Genomic DNA, 19746 nt, shown 5'->3' on the forward strand with positions numbered 1-19746 from the left:
GAAGTCAATGGAGGCTTTGCAAGTGGGCACTAACACCCATGAGTCTATTCCTCAGCCCAGACCTGCACTGCAGTTTTATAGGTATTCCCTAGCTTTCCCATAGACCTCTTCTGTCCTGCTCACATCAATGCCACAGCTTTACAAAAGTTTCCTCACTTTTTCCTATTCTTGAGCACGAAGAATAATTTTAATTTTTAAATTAAAAAGTTAAGTGTTTATTAATGTTTATAAATATAACAAATGCAGTTAAAATAAAACTGTTTAGAACACTTGCAAACTATCCCCTTGTCCCCTGAAATATATCATGTATTCAGAAAAAAATTGTTTTTATATATTATATATATGTAGCAAAACAATACCCATCCTTCCACGTCCCCAGAACTCTTCCATGTTACTACTTTATCTTTGTCTTAGTCAGTCCCTGAAATAACACTTATGACAAGCTATTTTAAAATATAAGCTTAGTATTAACACACATTTTCATAGACATATTTATAGACATCCTGTGTGTGGGCAGAGCAAGCCACCCTCCGTATGTGTTCCAATGAACTGGAAGATTGGAGCTTTTAAGCTGTCAGACCTGTGTATGGGTAAGAGAGACTCTATTTTCACTCATATCACAGTGAAAGATTAGCAGCTTGAAATCAGTTTGACAGTTTCAGTTACTCTATTGCATACCACAGGGAATTTTAATTCCAACCTGTGAAATTGTAATTGCTTCTCAAGAAGAACAGAGGGATTCTGGGTAATGGCCAGAGCCAAGATCAGTGTCAGAGTTGCCAGTTGCTGCCACTTCAGATATTGCTGGCTGTTATTCAAAAATCATTCCAGCTTTCCATATGGGAAGTTGAACTAGGGAGTGAAACTAAATTAACAGAAGCTGTCAGATGTTCAGAAATATGCAGGCAGCGATGTGACAGAGGTGTAGGAACTCTCCTCAAAAGGTACCTTTTCTCTTTCTCGCTTTCTTAAAAATAAGGCTTATGCAAAAAGACAATTTGTGTTTTATGCTCATTGTTAAATGAGGATGTCATCAGTAAAAGAATGCCATTTAATGGAAGGATTAAATGTCAATCCTGCCCAAACAGCAGGAAAAAAACGTTATCAGGTTGGTGTTTAGAGCTGATTTAACATGCCCTTGCCATTCAAGTTTTGTAGTGTGATAGATTCCTCACTGAAAAGAGTTTGAAGTAGAGAGCACAAAGCTAACACAGTCATCTAAAAACAAGCACAGTTGAGGCTCCTTTTTGTTTGGGGAAAAAAGTAGGGTTGTCAATTAATCGCAGTTAACTCATAATTAATTATGATTAAAAAATTGATCGCAGTTTTAATCACACTGTTAAACAATAGAATACCAATTGAAATTTATTAAATATTTTGGATGTTTTTCTACATTTTCAGATATACTGTATTCTGTGTTGTAACTGAAATCAAAGACATTATTTTTTATTACAAATATTTGCACTGTAAAAATGATAAACAAAATAAATAGTATTTTTAAATGAACCTCATACAAGTACTGTCGTGAAAGTGAAACTTACAAATGTAGATTTTTTTTTTGTTAAACATAACTGCACTCAAAAAAAAATGTAAATCTTCAGCGCCTACAAGTCCACTCAGTCCTACTTTTGTTCAGCCAATCACTAAGACATACAAGTTTGTTTACATTTCCAGGAGATAATGCTGCCCTCTTCTTATTTACAAAGTCACCGGAAAGTGAGAATAGGCATTTGCATGGCACTTTTGTAGCCAGCATTGCAAGGTATTTACGGCCCAGATGTGTTAAACATTTGTATGCCCCTTCATGCTTCGGCCACCATGTCATAGGACATGCTTCCGTGCTGATGATGCTCTTTAAAAAAATAATGTGTTAATTAAATTTGTGACTGAACACCTTGGGGGGAGAATTGTATGTCCCCTGCTCTGTTTTACCCACATTCTGCCATATATTTCATTATATCAGTCTCGGATGATGACCCAGCATATGTAATTCATTTCACTACAGATTTCACAACGCAAAGAAGGTACCAATGTGAAATTTCTAAAGATAGCTACAGCACTTGCCCCAGGGTTAAGAATCTGAAGTGCCTTCCAAACTCTGAGAGGGATGAGGTGTGGAGCATACTTTCAGAAGTCTTGAAAGAGCAACACTATAATGCGGAAACTACAGAACCTGAACCACCAAAAAAGAAAATCAACTTTCTGCCAGTGGAATCTGACTCAGATAATGAAAATGCATCAGCCCGCACTGCTTTGGATTGTTATCAAGCAGAATCCGTCATCAGCATGGACGCATATCCCCTGGAATGGTGGTTGAAGCATGAAGGGACATATGAATCTCTAGTGCATCTGGCACGTAAATATCTTGGGACGCCAGCTAAAACAGTGTCATGAGAACACCTGTTTTCACCTTCAGGTGACATTGTAAACAAGAAGCGGGCATTATCTCCTACAAAAGTAAACAAACTTGTTTGTCTGAGCGATTGGCTGAACAAGAAGTAGGACTGAGTGGACTTGCAGGCTCTAAACTTTTACATTGTTTTATTTTGAATGCAGGGTTTTTTGTACATAATTCTATATTTGTAAGTTCAACTTTCATGATAGAGATTGCACTACAGTACTTGTATTAGGTGAATTGTAAAATACTATTTCTTTTGGTTTTTTTTACAGAGCAAACTTGTAATCAAAAGTAAATATAAAGTAAGCATTGTACATTTTGAATTCTGTGTTGTAATTGAAATCAATATATTTCAAAATGTAGAAAACATCCAAAATATATAAATGGTATTCTATTATTAACAGTGAGATTAATCGCACGATTAATTTTTCTAATTGCACAATTAATCGAGATAATTTTTTAATCTCTTGACAGCCCTAAAAAAAAAAGGGGGTTGATTACTAACTAGCCAAAGACATACTTAAGTGGTTACTGTGAATGAATATATGTGTGAGAGAGTGAGGATGCATAGGCTTTAGGGATATATATATATATATTTATATATTTATATATATATATATATATATATATATATTTTTTTTTTTTTTTGCAGTGTGCTTCATGGGGCAAAGGCTACCTTTTATTTCTGTGTTTCTACAACATCTAGGACAGCAAAACAGGATCCTGATCTATGACTGGGGCTCCTAGATACTATGGTGATACAAATTCAGAGTAGACTCAATATATCAGATTTCTCAAGCACTGTGATGGTGCATAGAGGGATGCTCTTTTGTTTAACTAGGTCTCAAACCATAATGATGCTGTACAATTTAAAAATTAACACCTTGAATGGCACTCAGAAGCAGCTGGGAAGCCACTGGGAGCACATAACAGATATAACATACTCACACTGACCTGCTCCATAAAATAGAGTTGCACTAGTTGAAGTTTATCATTAATCTACAATGGTAGCCTCAAGGAGCAAACAGTTGGGATTCAGTTTGTGTTTTGCCGGAAGGCCCAGTTGAGTTCTTATTTGATTAGAATTGGTTTATCTATCTTGATCTATACCCAAAGTTTACCAGCCACAAATCAGGCAAATAAAGAATGTTCTATAATAGAATGTGTAAGAGAAACCCCTCAAAGTCAAAAGGAAGATGGAAACATACTGATTATTTAAGGACTTCCAAATACCTTTGGAAGACTTGATTTGAGAACCACAGTATATGCAGCCATTTTCTTCTACCTTCTGCTGAGATGCATTTCTTTTTGCAAAAATTCTGAGATTACAAAAAGTTGTAGATGAAATTCTGGCTGCAACTAAGTCAATGGGGCCAGGAATCCACCCTGTTAATTTATCCACAAGCATATTAAGGATAAACAGCATGAACTATGGGTATGCATTTTTGGAAATCTGTACAAAGATAACTGTTTATTTACAAGGTACTCTGGTGGAGAGCTGGAGAGAAGATATGGATACAATGGACTCTTAAAAGTGGGTAGAGGGTAGAATTTATTTGTATATCTTATTTCTACAAGATGACATTTTTCCTGATTTATTGATGATAGCAATACTCTTGCAATTTTATTGTGACTCTCATAATATCTGGTGTTTTTCTGCATGCCTCAGCTCCTGGAATCAAGTGTTTCAGTGAGAATTTCAGCTTTCATTTTTTTAAAGTAAGTTTCTAACCCTCATAGTTGTGGAGAAAACCCTCAAAAGGTGAACAGAGCTCGTTTCACTGAAACAAAACCTCAAAATCTGCTCAAAATTTCAAGAGGCTCAAGTCTGCAAAGCAAATAACAATCCAACTTATAAAAAAACCTCTCACAATTTTAAAGCCCTTGAAATTGGCAATCTTGGATCTTGTTTGTACTCATTACAAATTCATATTTTCTGAAGATAAGCATGTTTCTTACTGAAAGACTAATGATGGATCTTCCTGTTTAATTATCTGTAACTATTATGAATCCTCGCTTTAATTATGTTTCTTTGAAAGGTACACAACATTTTTACTCAAGTTATTATTTATTTGTACTACATTAATATCTAGGAACTCAACCAGGACTGGGGCCCGTGTGCTAGGCACTGTACAAATATATAATCAGAGACTGTCCCTGACCCAAGGAGCTTAAACAAGACAGACAGCTTGGGTGAGGCCACGGAGAAGGGAACTGACTTGAACTAGGTCATGCAGCAGGTTCACTGGCAGAGCTGGGAATGGAGCGGAGACTTCCTGAAACCATCCAGTGCTCTATCCACTAGATAATGCTACCTCCTTGAAAAGAATAGAGTTAAAAAGAACAAACAATAATTTGTGGTGTATGTGAAATGTTATTTCCCCAATAACAAAGTATTCTCACATTACTTATATAAGGCCTGATCTAATGCCCGCTGAAGAGAACGGGAAGATTCACACTGATTTAAATGGGCGTTGGGTCAGGCCTATGCTGATCACACTAAATTTGCCTTTTACAGAAATTCATGAATTTCCCACTCAACAATAACAAACAAAAGTTTCAAATTATTTCTGTGTAACAATTCTTTTTTCATATATTTAGAACAAAGTGAGTATGTTCTTTAATGTTCCTAGTTAGGAGGCTGAGCTACCGATGTTTCTTTGTTGTAGGCCAAAAATTACTTCAGACATGGCTGACACACCAGCGGTGACAGATGACAAATTGCAATGGTCGAACAGTTCTACTACTTAATATTTGATTTTAATATACAAAGACAAGCATCAAGAAAAAGGTTTAAGGCAGCTTCAAATGCTCAGCATCCCAAGATCAATACTTCTTCAGGAAGAAAACATTCCTTAACAATTTAATGGGTTTCCTACATATGCATTTACCTGCAGCTACATAAAAGACAAATAAGCAAACACCTGCTTTTTCTTTAAAAAGAAACAAAAATCTACAGGAGAAAAAGTCTGATGTGACAACCCATTTTCCTGCTCTTGATAAAATAACCACAGCATGCAAATAGGGGCAGGATGCATCTCACTTAAACTGTGGATGAAAGGGAAGGCTTAGGGTGAGTACAAATTATTGCTCAGTTTACATCTGTTTTTTAAATAAATTTCCTCTGAAGATTTTAATCAGCACTTTATTTTTGTTCACAAAAGCTTCATTCAGTTCAGTGTTCTATTTAAACACCTCCGTAATAAAAAGTAACAAGAATTGCCAGTAAAGCCAGGCTGACAGACAGCATCTTCAGTCCACCTCCTTCTTGCTGCCAAGGAAGTTGCATCACCTTCCTGGAACTCAATGATGCTTTTTCTCGGATTCCAGCAGAAGGGCATGCTTTCAAATTCAAGCCATTTTCCAGCACATATCTGAACTCCTGTGGAGAAATGCAGGAATTAGATTAAGCTTGCATGCTAATTACATTTGATGATGTATATCAAGTACAAAGGAAATCTCCCCTTAGTAATAATGTCCGTTTTAAAGTCAAACAATACTTCAGTCTGTACTGCATCTTGAATTCTTCTTGTTTATCTCGTTCATTTCTCAGATATGGTGAAGAATTTGTGCTGATGCCATACCGAGTCAGTCTCTTCAGTGAAATTAATTTCCAAATCAATAAAACTGTTAACAGCACAGACAAATTGCTTGGCAACAATGTCAAAGAGAAGTTGTTTGGGAGGGTGTCTATTTTTGTTTTGCTACCCTCCCACTCTTTGGTTCCTTCAAATGGGACTGTATAGCTAGCAATACAGGGAAACAACAACATTGCCATTTTTTCCACAGCAGGGCCCTGCAAATGTCAATCATTGTGTTTATCCCTGGTGTGCTAGCTCAGTGATGTTCCAAAGTCCTCCCCCAGCACTTTCCCCCTGACCCTCACGAGGCAGCTGTGCTAAAACACTCACCTTCTTGTTCATATTGAGTCTCAAGGTCCCCTGCTAGGGCTGCTATTACCACTGTCAACGTGATTAAAAGCACCAACAGTCCTCACTAGCGGCAGGATCTATACTGTAGCATGGTTAGGCACGCTGAGTCGCCATTTCAGGCTTAATTTTACCATTCAGATGTAAAGCTAACGGAAGTGTTCCTACTGCAACACATATCTAGTTCAACAGAGTTTTATGGTTAAAAATCAGTGTCTGTTTAAATGCCATCAGAATACATCAGCAAGAAGGTGTAAATGATGGAAAACAGTATAAAACAAAAAAGGTTTACTAATATGTTGTCATAACATTTAATTTTTTCATTCTGTTTATTTTGGCTTATGCTTGGTTTATGTTACATTTTTTCCTAGACTCATTTTCTTTCTTTCAAGAATTTCTTTAATAAATTGGAATGAACCACTCGGATTTTAACTTCTTGAAATCTCCCATTTTAAAATATTTTTGGAGAGTCACCTTTTGCCCCTCACTTTTTCTACCTGGGCATCATTACCTTTGCTTTCCACTTGTACTACCAAGTGCCTGCCTGAACAATCATACAGTACATTCCTAAGCAGCTGTAACAAGATTGTGTGTATGTTTGTCCATGGCTAATGTAGCTCCTGACTCAATACAACAAATATTACCACTGAAGGTGCCTGCCCACATCTAAGTGGGACAGCACAACCTAAACAGTTGACTTGCAGCCTGCTTCCTTTATCCACTCCAGGATTAAATACTGTTATAGTATTTGTGGAATGAAAATTATTATAACTGCTTAGATAAACAAATATGAAAGGGGCAAAATGACAGCCTCAGGTAAGTGCTTTAAATCTGAGGTGTTGTTAATTCAGAGTGCACGCAATGCTAGTTGGAGGATTACTGACCATGTAACCTGGGAAATGAAGATGACTTACTACATGTACAGTAGGTAAAAGATTGTCAGGAAGGAAGCAGAAGTAAGTCGGCAAGTATATTGGGACATAGTGCTTTCCAGTTAAAGCATGAAAACTAAAGGATTCCAGGACTGCATCACTACATTGTGAAGAATGTGTTTGCTTTTCACCACAAAATATTGCATGTGTTGACGGATATTGCTCTGTACTGATAGGTAGAGTAATTAAAATCTATTCTTAAGGAATCTAAAAAACTAATAATTGGCTACAGATATTTTATTTCAAGAGTCAAAGCTACTTAACCTTTACATGCAAAATAAACTGGAAACCACAGAAAACCAATTATTAAGGTTTTTATTTATCTGAAACAAGCTACCCAGTAATATACTCGTTTTTAAGACTGGTCAAAGTTGGAGGAAAATCTCTCTTCGCCTCAGACTGCATGTCTTCAAAATTCTACTCATCTGAGGCAGATCATTTCTTTTCATGGCCACATAAAATATTAGGTGTTTTTCACACTGTCGGTTAGGTAGATTGTGCAAACAATCAAAACAACTTATGATCTGCATTGCTGTGTATCATGGCCGGCCGCAGACACATCCCTCCTATTCCCAACCCTCACACACTCCCAAGGGGAAATCTCCCCCAATCAAAACCCAGGTTATTAGGGTCCTTTTAGGCCTGCCACTCTGGCCCTTTTATCTCGCATGAATGGACTCAAAGGGGATAAGAATCTCACTTGTATTTGACAGCACCATTCCAATAAGTCTGATTACTGAGCTCACTTACAATCCTGCACTGCATTAAGTTTATATGGTGGGATATACCATAGTGTCTTGTTTGTGAGAGTCTTGATCAAACATGTATTTACTTCCAAGAAAATCTTCAAGGCACATATGTAAGATTCTGAGTTGGTCTAACTTTCACCATACATAATCTGCATCCAGTGGAAGTATAACATTTCCTTAAATCTAGTTTGAATGGATTTTCATAAACTGCAGGAATTGCAAAAAAGTACTGTATAATGCAATCAAGTGAAATTCAATAGGAATAAAGCTAGACAAGAGCCTGTTTTTCATCTGAAAAACATTTGGATCAAATACACAGGTAACTTTATTATGCTTTTAAAATCACGTAGCACATGTATAAAAAGTTGTGTGCCATAACTGAGTCTTGATATTATTTTCCAGACATAAGCAGTTCAGAATTAAAACTGTTGGTAAGCTCATAATTAATAGAAATATTGCTCCCACTAATGAGAGAGAGAAGGGGAAAAAAGTGGGAAGAAATTATCAAACACAAATGCAAAAACAGCCACTGTGAGTCCAGCATCTTGTATTTCCACTGAATTAAGTCTTTCATCTTATTTTGGCAACAGCAAAGTAAACACAAGACTTTGCTAATAAGGTATAATATAAATTATTAAACCATCTAGCATATGATCAAATGCATTTCAGATTATTTTCTGAATAATTCTGCCCTGACAACTGCCAGGAGTAATATATTTTGCATGCTCTTGTACAGCCACATTGATTGCTGTCTTTCTGATGCTCTAGTCCCTGACTGAAATACATACATCAAAACCGAAGGTTTGACATCTGTCAGTCACAGCCTAGCTTTTTTTTTTTTTTTTTTTTTTTTGGGGTAAGATCTCACTTCATGTTTGTCAACAAAGACCTGATAGCTACTCTTCAGCTGTGAGCTGAGGTTTTAACGGATTCAAAACATTTCTTATATGCAAATTTCTTTTATGGTTCAGGGCATTGTTAGAGCTTGAAGTGTTAGCTAACTACAGTAAAAAATTATTTGACTGAATATATCTCAAGATAAATTAGACTGCTGAATTTTTTATTCCAACCATGCAGTACTATAGGGTTTCTTAAACTTTATTGCACCGCGACCCTCTTCTGACAACCAAAATTACTACACGACCCCGGGAAGGGGGACCGAAGCCTGAGCCCCAGCACCCCAGGCAAGGGGGCCAAAGCCCAAGTCCCGCTTCCCTGGGGGGCACCATAGCTTGAGGGCTTCACCCCTGGGAAGTGGGGCTCAGAGTTCGGCTTCAGCCCTGACTCCCATCAAGTCTAATGCCAGGGGTTCACGACTCACTTTGGGGACCCAACCCACAGTTTGAGAACCGCTGCTGTACTACATACACACTTGCACCACTTTGTCAAAAAACAGAGATCTTATCTTATCTTATCATATGCACAACAAGCATATGTGAAAAATTAAAAGAAAAAATGTTAAAATATGCATTATGCATCATATGCTATTTGAACCACAAACACTTGCGGCTCTTATATTTTGGAAGCATTTTCATGATTTTCACAGCAAACAATTACAAAAAGGTCCTACAGAATATATTAGAAAATCATATCCCTGCTATCAAATTCTACTGGATAGTTATAAAAATGATAAAAAGGTTAACATTTCTTATTTGATTCTATAGATTTATAGAAGTAATTTCTATACAACCCCATTACACATTTTTATAGAGCCCCACATGTTTAATCTCTACCAAATTCTATAGGCTTTTTCCATAAGGGCAGGATATGATCTTAGGAGTTGAAAATAATCTGCATATAAATGAATTATCTTTTTCCAAATGTCATTACATAATCCTCACAATGCTAACAACATGTGGCATCCTTGCCATTGTGCATCTCAACTAACATGCAGTGCTATCTAGTTGGAAACAGAAAAAAATGAATGCAAAAAAAGTAGTTTCTGTTGCAACTTTTCAGTTCCCTAACTTAAGTGTGTTTGGGGCAGCTGATGTGCCATATGTTTTCATCTGTAAAATCTCACCATCCTCTAACCTAAGAACTGACTGATTCCAGATGCCCGTTCAAAGCTAGGTTAAAGTTTGCCTATTCATTACAAGAAATGGGAAGTCTTGAAAAATAACCAAAACAGCAAGGCCCTTTTGAAAGAGAAATTTCACTTTGTTTATTCTTTTCATTACGTACGTAAGAAGGGCAGGGGGAGAGAATTGGACACAGGGTAAAATATATAATTAATATATATTTGTTCTCAGTAGAAGGAACAGAGGGAGCCTCACCACGTTTTGGTAATATGCTTTGATTCTTACTCAATTCCAGAAGGAAAATAAATTCATGAAAGCATCGTACAAATAGACTGCAATCTGTAAACCTGTCTTATTATCCATAGATAACATCCAAATCACTGAATCTGACCCGGTCAACTCAGGTCATGACTACCACTAGAAGCTTGCCTGTGGACAAACACAAACAAAATGTTTATTTGATAATGAGGGGTCATGCAGAGACTGACTTTAAGCTACAGTGTGTCAGTTTCTCTCAGATCTAACAGTTTCTCTGAGATTCATTGTCCATTATGAAGATCAATTTTTGTTCTGCCCTGCCCTAGCCCCACACATCAAGACTGCAGCCACATCTTGATGCTTCTTCTTCCATAACATTTCCAAGATCTGGCCTTTTCTTTCTGTCAATATAGCTGCCACACTCCTAAGCCCTCAACTCCCATCAACCTACTCCTCTCTGAAATTGTCCATGCTGTGTGTCTGCCTCAGGCTGAATTTATATGAATAAATGAAAAGATCTGATAAGGAGCTAGGAGAGAACTGGGACATGCTGGATAAAGAGAGTGGGAAACTGAATAAGGAGCCCAGTAGGTAAATTGGGACTAGCAGCTGGTGGAAACAGGAATGTGGATGGGGGGGGAGTGGGTCAGAAATACATATTTGATAAGGAGCCGGAAGGGGAGGAATTGGGATTGGCTGGACAAGGAGACTGGAATGGGGAGTCTGGAGGAGTAAGACTGGGCAAAGAGACTGGGACTGGAATGAGAAGTCAGAGCGGTGAACACTGGGACTGGCAAGGTGAGCAGAATGGGACTGGGATGTGGAATATGTTGGCGGGGAGCTTTGCTAGTTAGGAAATGCCAGAATTAATTTTGGACTCCTTGTATGTATGTATGCATGATATGATACAGTTTTTAATTATATGATCACATAATTTTTTTCCACATGAACTCTAACTCATTCAGTGCACAGAACGTATGGTGCTCAATTAATGAGGAGCTGTTCAATTTTTCTGTTTTGATAATGTACACACACTAGGGGGCTGAAATGAGCTTGCCCAGGCAGCCTTAACTCTGGCACTTCCTAACTTTTGAGTGCTTAACTTTGCAACCTTATGTGGTTTGACAGAGAGATGTCTTTAGTTTTCCTGTAGCCTTTGAGTTTCATACAGAATAGTTCTTTAGTATTTAGCAAGATCTGCAGACTTTTCTGCATATGGAACAGGATGTCGGTGTGTGTGTGTATAACTGAAGTCAGTCAGATATTATACAATCTTTCATTCTGGTGTTTACTCTTCACTTCAGGAATTGACCTTTAACAAAAGTTATCCTGACCCACTGATTCCTGATGTAAGGGTTTCCATTTCACTTCATTTGCTCTAGAATCTCTTTGGTTTCTCTGCTGCTTTTGCTCTGCACTGGCTTTTCCAGGCCCCCACCTTGTGTCTCCATCAAAGATCTCCCATCTGACACTGGCTCCTCTGGATCATGAGTGTTACTCCAGCATTATTGATCTTTAAAGACCTAACTGCTGTCATTAAATGGTGATGGGAGCCATCTGTTTACTTTCACAGTGCACAGAGATCTTTCATCACTTCCTCATCTTGGATGTGCCATGGCTTCCTTTGGATCATATAAATGTCATTCCAGGATAATTTGTCTTTAAAGACCTAATTATGTCAATTAAATTATGACTCCAGTTTTACTTACTCTCACAGAGCATGGGAGTTTTTCACCCACACCCACATCTTTTCTTTCCCCATATGCACTTTTATTCCTGTGCTGACCTTTATGTGATCGCCCATATTCACTTTTTCACTCAGATATTCTTTTATAGTACATATAGTTAGGATTTTAAATTCTTAGATTTTTATTTTTTCTTTACACATACCAGAGTTCACAAGGTAGGACAGACCTTAAATCTTTTCATCTCAATCCTGAACTTCCTGTGAATATAGACACTGAAACGGCAAAATCTAAAATACTAAAGCTACCTTTCTGATATCCTACTCTTCTTTGTATTATGATAGTGCCTAGAGGCTGCAGTTTCACTTTACAAACGTAACAAAGGGTCTGTCTTCACTTCTAGATGGAGGTATAAATTCCAGCTTGAGGAGACATACCTGTCTCAATTCTGATCAAGCTACTGTTAAAAATAGAGTGTAGCCATAGTGGCAAGAGTGGCAGGAGGGACTAGCTGCCCCAAGTATGTACCTAGCGTCTTGGATGGGTATTTGCTTAGGGCAGCTAACCCCACTCACAGCACCATGGCTACACTATTTTTAGTGCACTGGCTCAATCACAGCTAGCATGGGTAAATCTCCTTATGCTGGAATTTGCCCCTCCAGGGTGATGTGCAGACACACCCAAAGATATGGTTCCTGCACTATAGAGTTTACTATCTAAGTGTAAGACTATAACCTAGAGATGGATAAAGCACAATTGGGAGAAGCGTAAGAAAACAGTGTGATGATATTGGTTGCCACAGAAACCAGTGCTCCCAACAAACAAACTGCCATTGTGAAAAAGCTATGTCCCATTCCTCCCAGCCTCCTGTACTGCAGAAGAATCTGCTCACAGTGGCACAGTCTATCATTATGTAGCAGTCAGTGATTAGACTTAATAAGCTCAGCAAAAATGCTTTTTAGTATCAATATGTTGCTAAGACTGACACAGGTAATTCTTCCACTCTGTTGGCTGGCCACATTAGACCTTTTAAAAAATGTTCATGTGCAAACATAATCAGTTCCTGTCAAACACATATAATCTCACTGGTTCTAGGCAACATAATTCCTTGTAAAATCAGAGAAGCTGGATCAATGCGAGTCTCTTCTGTTGTTTTACAATTTAGCAGGGATTCTGGGGCTTACTCATTTCAACCCATTTCTCCCACCTTTTTGAAACCCTCTGAAGAAATATTACTGAAATTAGTTAATACTGAAGCTTCTCATCAGGAGTAGAAAAGAAGAAAGTAAGAGAAAAACACAGGAGAGATACTGAAAATGACAAACATATGAGGTGTTTTTAGGGAAAAGGAAATTACAACCTCGTGACCTTGGCTGATTTAATCTTTCAGAAATTGGTATTTTTGGATTAAATACCCCTTCGTGTTATTTCATTAAAATTAAAAAGGCATCACAGTAGCCACTTCTCTTTTCACTTCACAAAGGCACTTTCTGAGAAGAAGCGGTATAATCTGTTCCTTTTAGGCTACTGAGAATTATACATCTGGCCCTTCCCCCCCATTGTCCTATGACAGAACCGCTGATTGTGTTACAGCATCCTCAGTGCCCCTTCCTGTGAGAAAAATGAGGTAAATGTCTTGTTGACTGGTTCAGAAGGTTAAAGAATTCCTGACAATCAAGGCATCACTTTTACCACCTTTCCAAGGAACAGATTACAGACTTTGAAAGAATTATCAGTTTGATAGATATACATTCATAAAGATCCTTTTTGTAAAATGATCTTGCTACATGATACTACTACTACTTTGCACCTATCTGAAAATTTATATTTGAGGATTTCAAAGCATTTTACAAACAGGAATAAATTAAGTCTCACAACACCCTTGTTATCTTAAATATAAGTAAATCAATGCACAGAAAGGTTAAGTGACTTGCCCATGATCACACAGCAAGTCATTGTCAGAACCAAGAAGAAGACCCAGATTACCTAACTCCTAGTCTTGCAGTTTAACCACTAGACAAAGCTCCTTTCCTGGTGACCAATAATCTGTCCAGTAGGTGTCATACACAGGTACCCAGTTTTCCTGTATTGTGCTATGTTTTGATTTAGCATTTATGCTTCAGTTTTATCTATTTACCGTGAGTATTGTGAATGTGTCCTTAAGAGAAGATTAAGTACAAATGAAGACACTTCATCTGGAAAAGGAAATAGAAAGAGCATTGTATCGTACGGGGTGGGGAACTCTTCCAGGTCTGGTATGAAATATGGAATGACAGGGTTTAAGGCCAGAAGGGATCACCAGATCATCTAGTCTGTCCTCCTGTATATCATAGGCCACCAACGCCATCCAAAACCCAACAACTGGAATTAGACCGAAGTATTAAAGCCCTCAGGAGACTAAAGTATTGTGCGTCACAGGGAAAGAACAGGAGGGACCAAGGCGCACCTCTGGAAATGGCTCATCTGCATGTTTTACCCCAGATGCTGCAAAAGTGTGTTTACAATTTGATCAGGTTCTCCATGTTTTGATTCTTGTACAATCCAATGGCTTGTCTACATGAACATCTAGTTTGCAGTAAGCTGGGATATGAATCTAGCCTGCATTAACCTGCCACACTGTTCCTTACGCACTCTAACAGTTCCTTGGTGCACTTTGATCTATCCCACTTTGAAACAGAAGCAGATCAAAGCCCATGAAGGAAGTTGGTGAGCATGGTCCACAGGGACACTTAGTGTTCCACAGGTTAGTGCAGGGTAGAGTCAGACTCCAGCTGGCTGCAAAGGAGAGGTTATTCACCTTATGCAATAACTGGAGTTGTCTGAGATGTGTCCCTCTATGGGTGCTCCACTTCAGATGAGCTCATGCCCCTTGCGCCTTTAATTGGAAATTTTTGGTAGTAATGCCCTTTTGGCTCACACATTCTCTCTATGGTTCTTTGTGCCCTGCTCCAAGGATACATAGGGATGCACAGGTGAACCACCCTCAGTTCCTTCTCTACCATGAAGTCCTTAGAGGAAACTCTGGAGCAGATGGGAAGGAGGGCAAGTAGTGGAGCACTCATAGGGGGACACATCTCGAAGAACTCAAGTTACTGCACAAGGTGAATAACCTCTCCTTCTTCTTCTAGTACTGTCCCTATAGGTGCTCCACTTCCGGTGGCTACTAGCAGTATCCCTCACCTGGAGACGGGGGCTTCGGAGCCAAGTCCAAGACTGAAGACAATGGTGCATTTCCAATGGCAGCACCTGAACTACAAGTCTGGACTGCTACATTGTGCTTGGAAAGGTGTGTATGGAAGTCTGAGTGAGAGCCTTACAAATTTCTACAATAGGAACACTCTTGAGTAATGCCACTGATGTAGATCCTTTGAAATGGGCCAACATCCTAGGAGGAGGCTGTATGTCTGCAGTGTCATACACAATATAACATAATCAGAAATCTACCTGGAAAGTCTCTGGGTAGAAATCACTGAACCTTTACACCTATCTGCAACAGTAGCAAACCAGCTGGGTGATTTCCTAAGCCTTAGTTCTGTCCAAATAAAAGGCTAACACCTTCCTAACATCCGCAGTCTGTAAAATGGGTTCCTCTATGGACTGATGTGGCTTTGGGGAAAAAACCAAAGATGGATAACTTGGTTGATGTGAAACTTGGACATCTTCGACAAAAATTTAGGGTATGAGCATAATGAGACATTGTCCTTTAAAAATACTGTAAATGGAGGGTCTGCCATTAGAATCCCTATTTCCCCACCCTGTGAGCAGAGGTGCTAGTTACCAAAACAATTGTCTTCTGAGATAAATTTATGAGGAAAAAGGTGGCCATTGACTCAAAAGGAGGGCGGGTGGGGACGGGACACACCATAAGGCATCTAAATAGTATATACAAATCCTAGATAGGAGTGGGTTCCTTAACTTGGGGAAATAGGTTCCCCAATCCTCTGAGAACCCTTACAGTTGTAAGATGAAGACTTGAGAATGAAAGGCTGTTAAAACCACCAGGTGAACACTGATTGAGCTTATAGACAATCCTGTTTTTTTTTTAGCTCCAGGAGGTAATCAAGGACAAGCAAGAGGGAAGAGTGAGCAGGTGAACATTTCTCTGGACACACCAAAGTCTTAACCTTTTCTACTTGTGAAGGAAAGTGCATCTCATGGACTCTTCCTATTGTTCAATAATCCTGTTGTAGCTCCTTAGAACGAATAGATGCTAGTCCTGTGAACCATCAAGGAGCCAGTTTGAGACAAAGAATCTTCGGGTTGGAGTGAAGAGTTCAAATGGTATCTTGGCAAAGAAAATGAGGAATGAATGGAAAGCTGAATGCCTGACAAACAGCTATGTGAATCAGGTAAGGACACTATATTTGTCTGGACCACGTTGGGACTATGAATATTGTCCTGGGCTTTGTGGTGCTTGATCTTGTTTATCACTTTCAGAATCTGGGCGTTGGGGGAAACACATATAAAAGGCCTCTTGTCCATGGAACAAGGAAGATGTCTTTTCAAAAGGGAAAACTCAATTCCTCCTTGAGCAAAAATGTTTGCATTTCCTGCTGGTCACAGTGGCAAAGAGGTCTACTTTTGGAATTCCCCAAATCACAAAGATTAAACTGAGAGACTGAGAATCTGATAATCCAACTCCCATTTGCAGTCCTGGGAGAAGTACCTGCTGAGTTTGTCTGCTAACCTGTTTTATATCCCTGGAAGGTACGCTGTTGAAATATGGATGCAAGGGGCTATTCACCAGTTCCAGAGCTTTAATACTTCAGCACAAAGGGAAGGAGATGAGGGCCCTCCTTATTCGTTGATATAGAACGTGAAAGCTATGTTGTCTGTCAGGATCTTTATGCACCTGCTTCTGATTATAGGCAAAAAGAGGATACAGACATTCCTGACTGCCCTCAGCTCGAGACGGCTGATGTGCAGGTGTGTCACCTGGGCAGACCATTTGCCCTGAGAGGTGTGGATCCTCAAATGCCCTCTCCAGCCTATCAGGAATGCATCTGTAATTACAGTGATAAGGGAGGAGGCTGAACAAACAGAATACCCACACATACAATGTCTGGGTCCTTCCACTGATTGAGACTGTCTCATACCTGACCTGGGATCGACACCAACTTGCTCAGGCGGTGCTTGTTTCGTGTATAAACAGTCCTGAGTCAGCCTTGGAAACATCCAAGGCAGAGCCTGGCATATAGTTCCACAAAGGTGCAGGTTGCCATGTGTCTAAGTAAATGAAGACAACTTACTGATGTTTGTGGGCTGATTTAAATCTTTGAGGCGAGATTTGCTAACACTAAGAATCTGTTGTAGGGAAGATAAGCCCTGTCTGATATAGCATTAATATTAACTCTATTCTTCGTACCATGCTCAAAGTGGATTTCTTTAATGTTGAGCTGCAAACAGCTCGCAGAACAGAGATCTCATCATCTTTATGGCATCAAAAGCTACATTGTAAGACTGGTTGTTGAGAAGACAGTCGCTGAGTTATGAAAAAATGATTATCCCCAGATGTCAAAGGTAAGCTGCTCCAGCACTTCTGAGAACACTCTTGGGGCAGGCAAAAGGCCGAACTCGAGAACTCAATACTGAAAGTGATCCTGACCTACTTAAAAAAGAAGGGACTGTTTATGAGATGAATTAATTGCAATATGAAAACAGTCATCCTGAAGGTAAAGACCCAAAAACTAATCCTCTGCTTCTAATGATGGAATTATAGCTGCAAGAGACACAATCCTGAATTTTTGTGACTTCACAAAACAGTTACGGAGTCTCAGATCTAAATCAGTCTCCACCATTCCATTGTTCTCCAGGACAAAAAATAGCTGGAATAAAAACCCCGCCCTCTATGCTCATATGGACGTGGTTCTACAGCCCCTATTGACACAAGGGAGTCAATTTCTTGCAGTAAGAGGTACTCATGAGAGGGGTCCCTGAAAAGGGACAGGAAAAGGGGTGGATGGGTATATGGGAGAGAGGTAAAATGGATAGTGTACCCCAATCTCATTTATTTGATGTTATTCTCTTCCAAGCAGATAGAAAGTGGGAGAGATGGTCTCCAAAAGGTGGAAGGTGGATAGATTGGTGTAGATGCAGTTTGTTTTTGTGGAGTTGTTCCATGCCCTCAGCCAGCCCATCTAAACTGATACTCAGATGATAAGGGCTCAGTAGTAGATGTAGAGGAAGCAGGTGGTCTCTTCTTCCGGAACCTTGACTTCTTCCTGGGTGGTTAATAAGGTCTCTGGAATCCTGAGAATTAAGTGGTGTGGGATTTTTGAGCCGTTTCGGATCTACTAAACTTCCATTTGTTTATAGGTGTGTAAATCCCCAGGGATCTGAACGTGGCTCTGGATCCTTAAGGGTACGCAAGGATTCAGCAAATAGCCTGAGGCCATCAAACGGAAGGTCCTCAACCGTGTTTTGGAAACCTCCCTTAGGAATCCAGACAGCTGGGGCCAGGATGCCCTCTGCATGACCACTACTGTAGAGACAGATCAAGTGACAGTGACAGCTGCATCCAACAAGGCCTGCAGAGATGTTCTAACAGTTGACCTTTGTTAATAATAGCCTGAAACTGGTCACACTGATCAGTCAGCTGATGCTCAATAAAGGTGGTAAATTTGGCATAATTTGAGTGATTGTACGTTGCCACGACAGCTCAATAGTTCACAATCCTAAATTAAAGAGTCACAGATTAATAGGTTTTTCTGCCGAACAGATCAAGGCATATTTGGTTCTTAACATATGGTGTGGCCTTCATATGGTGTTGTCTGCCACACTCATTCACTGCCTTCATAAACAGGGCGTTCAGTGCTGGATGAGTATTGAACAAAAATTTAGGGTTCTTAGCCAGGACCTTTTACACGGTGGTGGTATTATCACAGGGGTCTGCCAGATGGATTTGGCAGGATCCAACAGGGGCTTATTAATAAGCAGGGCAACTCAGGTAGAGGGAGTGCACTGAAGGATATTGAGCAACTTATGTTGCAACTCCCTGACATCTTCCAAGGGAATCTGCAATGTGCTTCATTAATTCCTGGAAATAGCTGAGGTCATCTGCCATAGTTGGTGTGGGAGGCATAACTGATCCATCTGGGGAAGACGAAGAAGTATTTGTTTCAAGAGTAGCCTCTTTATCTTCCCTGGCCTTCTGCTCCTCAAAGGATTCTCGTGCCTGAGGTAGAGGAGGAGGGATAGTTTGAGTATGGGAGCATCTTTCCCAATAGTCCCCAGAAGAAAGATTAGGAGTATGGGGAAAGTTACTGTTGATATGCAGCCAAAGAATCCCAGTATGGCTACTACGGGGGGCGGGTGGTCCAAAAGTAACCGGGAGTGGCATCCACTGGTGCTCAAACCAGTTCAGTGGAACACAGGTTCATCATTGGTGTAACGCTCCCCTCTTTTCAAAAGTCTCAGGTGGGAAATCCCTTGTCTGAAGAGCAGGTGAATCTTAGATTGAGACATGTGAATTGGAAGAGAGGGAGCCCCAGAACTCTCTGAAGGTGTTTGAGAATCAAGCAGTACTAGGGAAATATCCCATCTCTGAAACTGTGCCTGTCTTGATACTGATAACCTTTTGGTAACCACTAAAATGGGAGTCACTGATTCCTCCAAAACAAGCAAGTTCTGGGAGAATCTGAACTTCTGTGTACTGGGGGGAGGTTTGAAGGACAGGGCACCATTCCATTTTTGGTATTGAGGATATGTCATTCTGAAAAGTCCCTTCTTGCTAAAGTAGTTGGTACTGATGAGGATGCCTGGAGAGGCACCAAGA

General features: G+C 39.5%; 1 protein-coding gene and 1 long non-coding RNA gene across 6 annotated transcripts in view; one reads left to right on the top strand and one right to left on the bottom strand.

Moving 5' to 3' along the window:
* Window positions 1-661: 661 nt before the first annotated feature.
* LOC119565618 lies at window positions 662-18597 on the top strand. Its single transcript, XR_005224386.2, has 4 exons — window positions 662-944; window positions 15101-15258; window positions 16019-16062; window positions 16163-18597. It is a non-coding gene; the product is annotated as an uncharacterized LOC119565618 (long non-coding RNA).
* CDKAL1 (CDK5 regulatory subunit associated protein 1 like 1) overlaps window positions 5526-19746 on the bottom strand; it is a 653278-nt gene continuing 639057 nt past the window's right edge. For all 5 annotated transcript variants that reach the window (XM_007054896.4, XM_043540055.1, XM_043540053.1 and 2 more), the window contains one exon: window positions 5526-5780. In XM_007054896.4, the coding sequence (XP_007054958.3) occupies window positions 5586-5780 (195 nt within the window). In that variant the 3' untranslated portion in view covers window positions 5526-5585. The remainder of the gene's footprint in view (window positions 5781-19746) is intronic.

Source organism: Chelonia mydas, chromosome 2, assembly GCF_015237465.2.
Source record: "Chelonia mydas isolate rCheMyd1 chromosome 2, rCheMyd1.pri.v2, whole genome shotgun sequence".
In the NCBI taxonomy this organism is placed as follows: Eukaryota; Metazoa; Chordata; order Testudines; family Cheloniidae; genus Chelonia; species Chelonia mydas.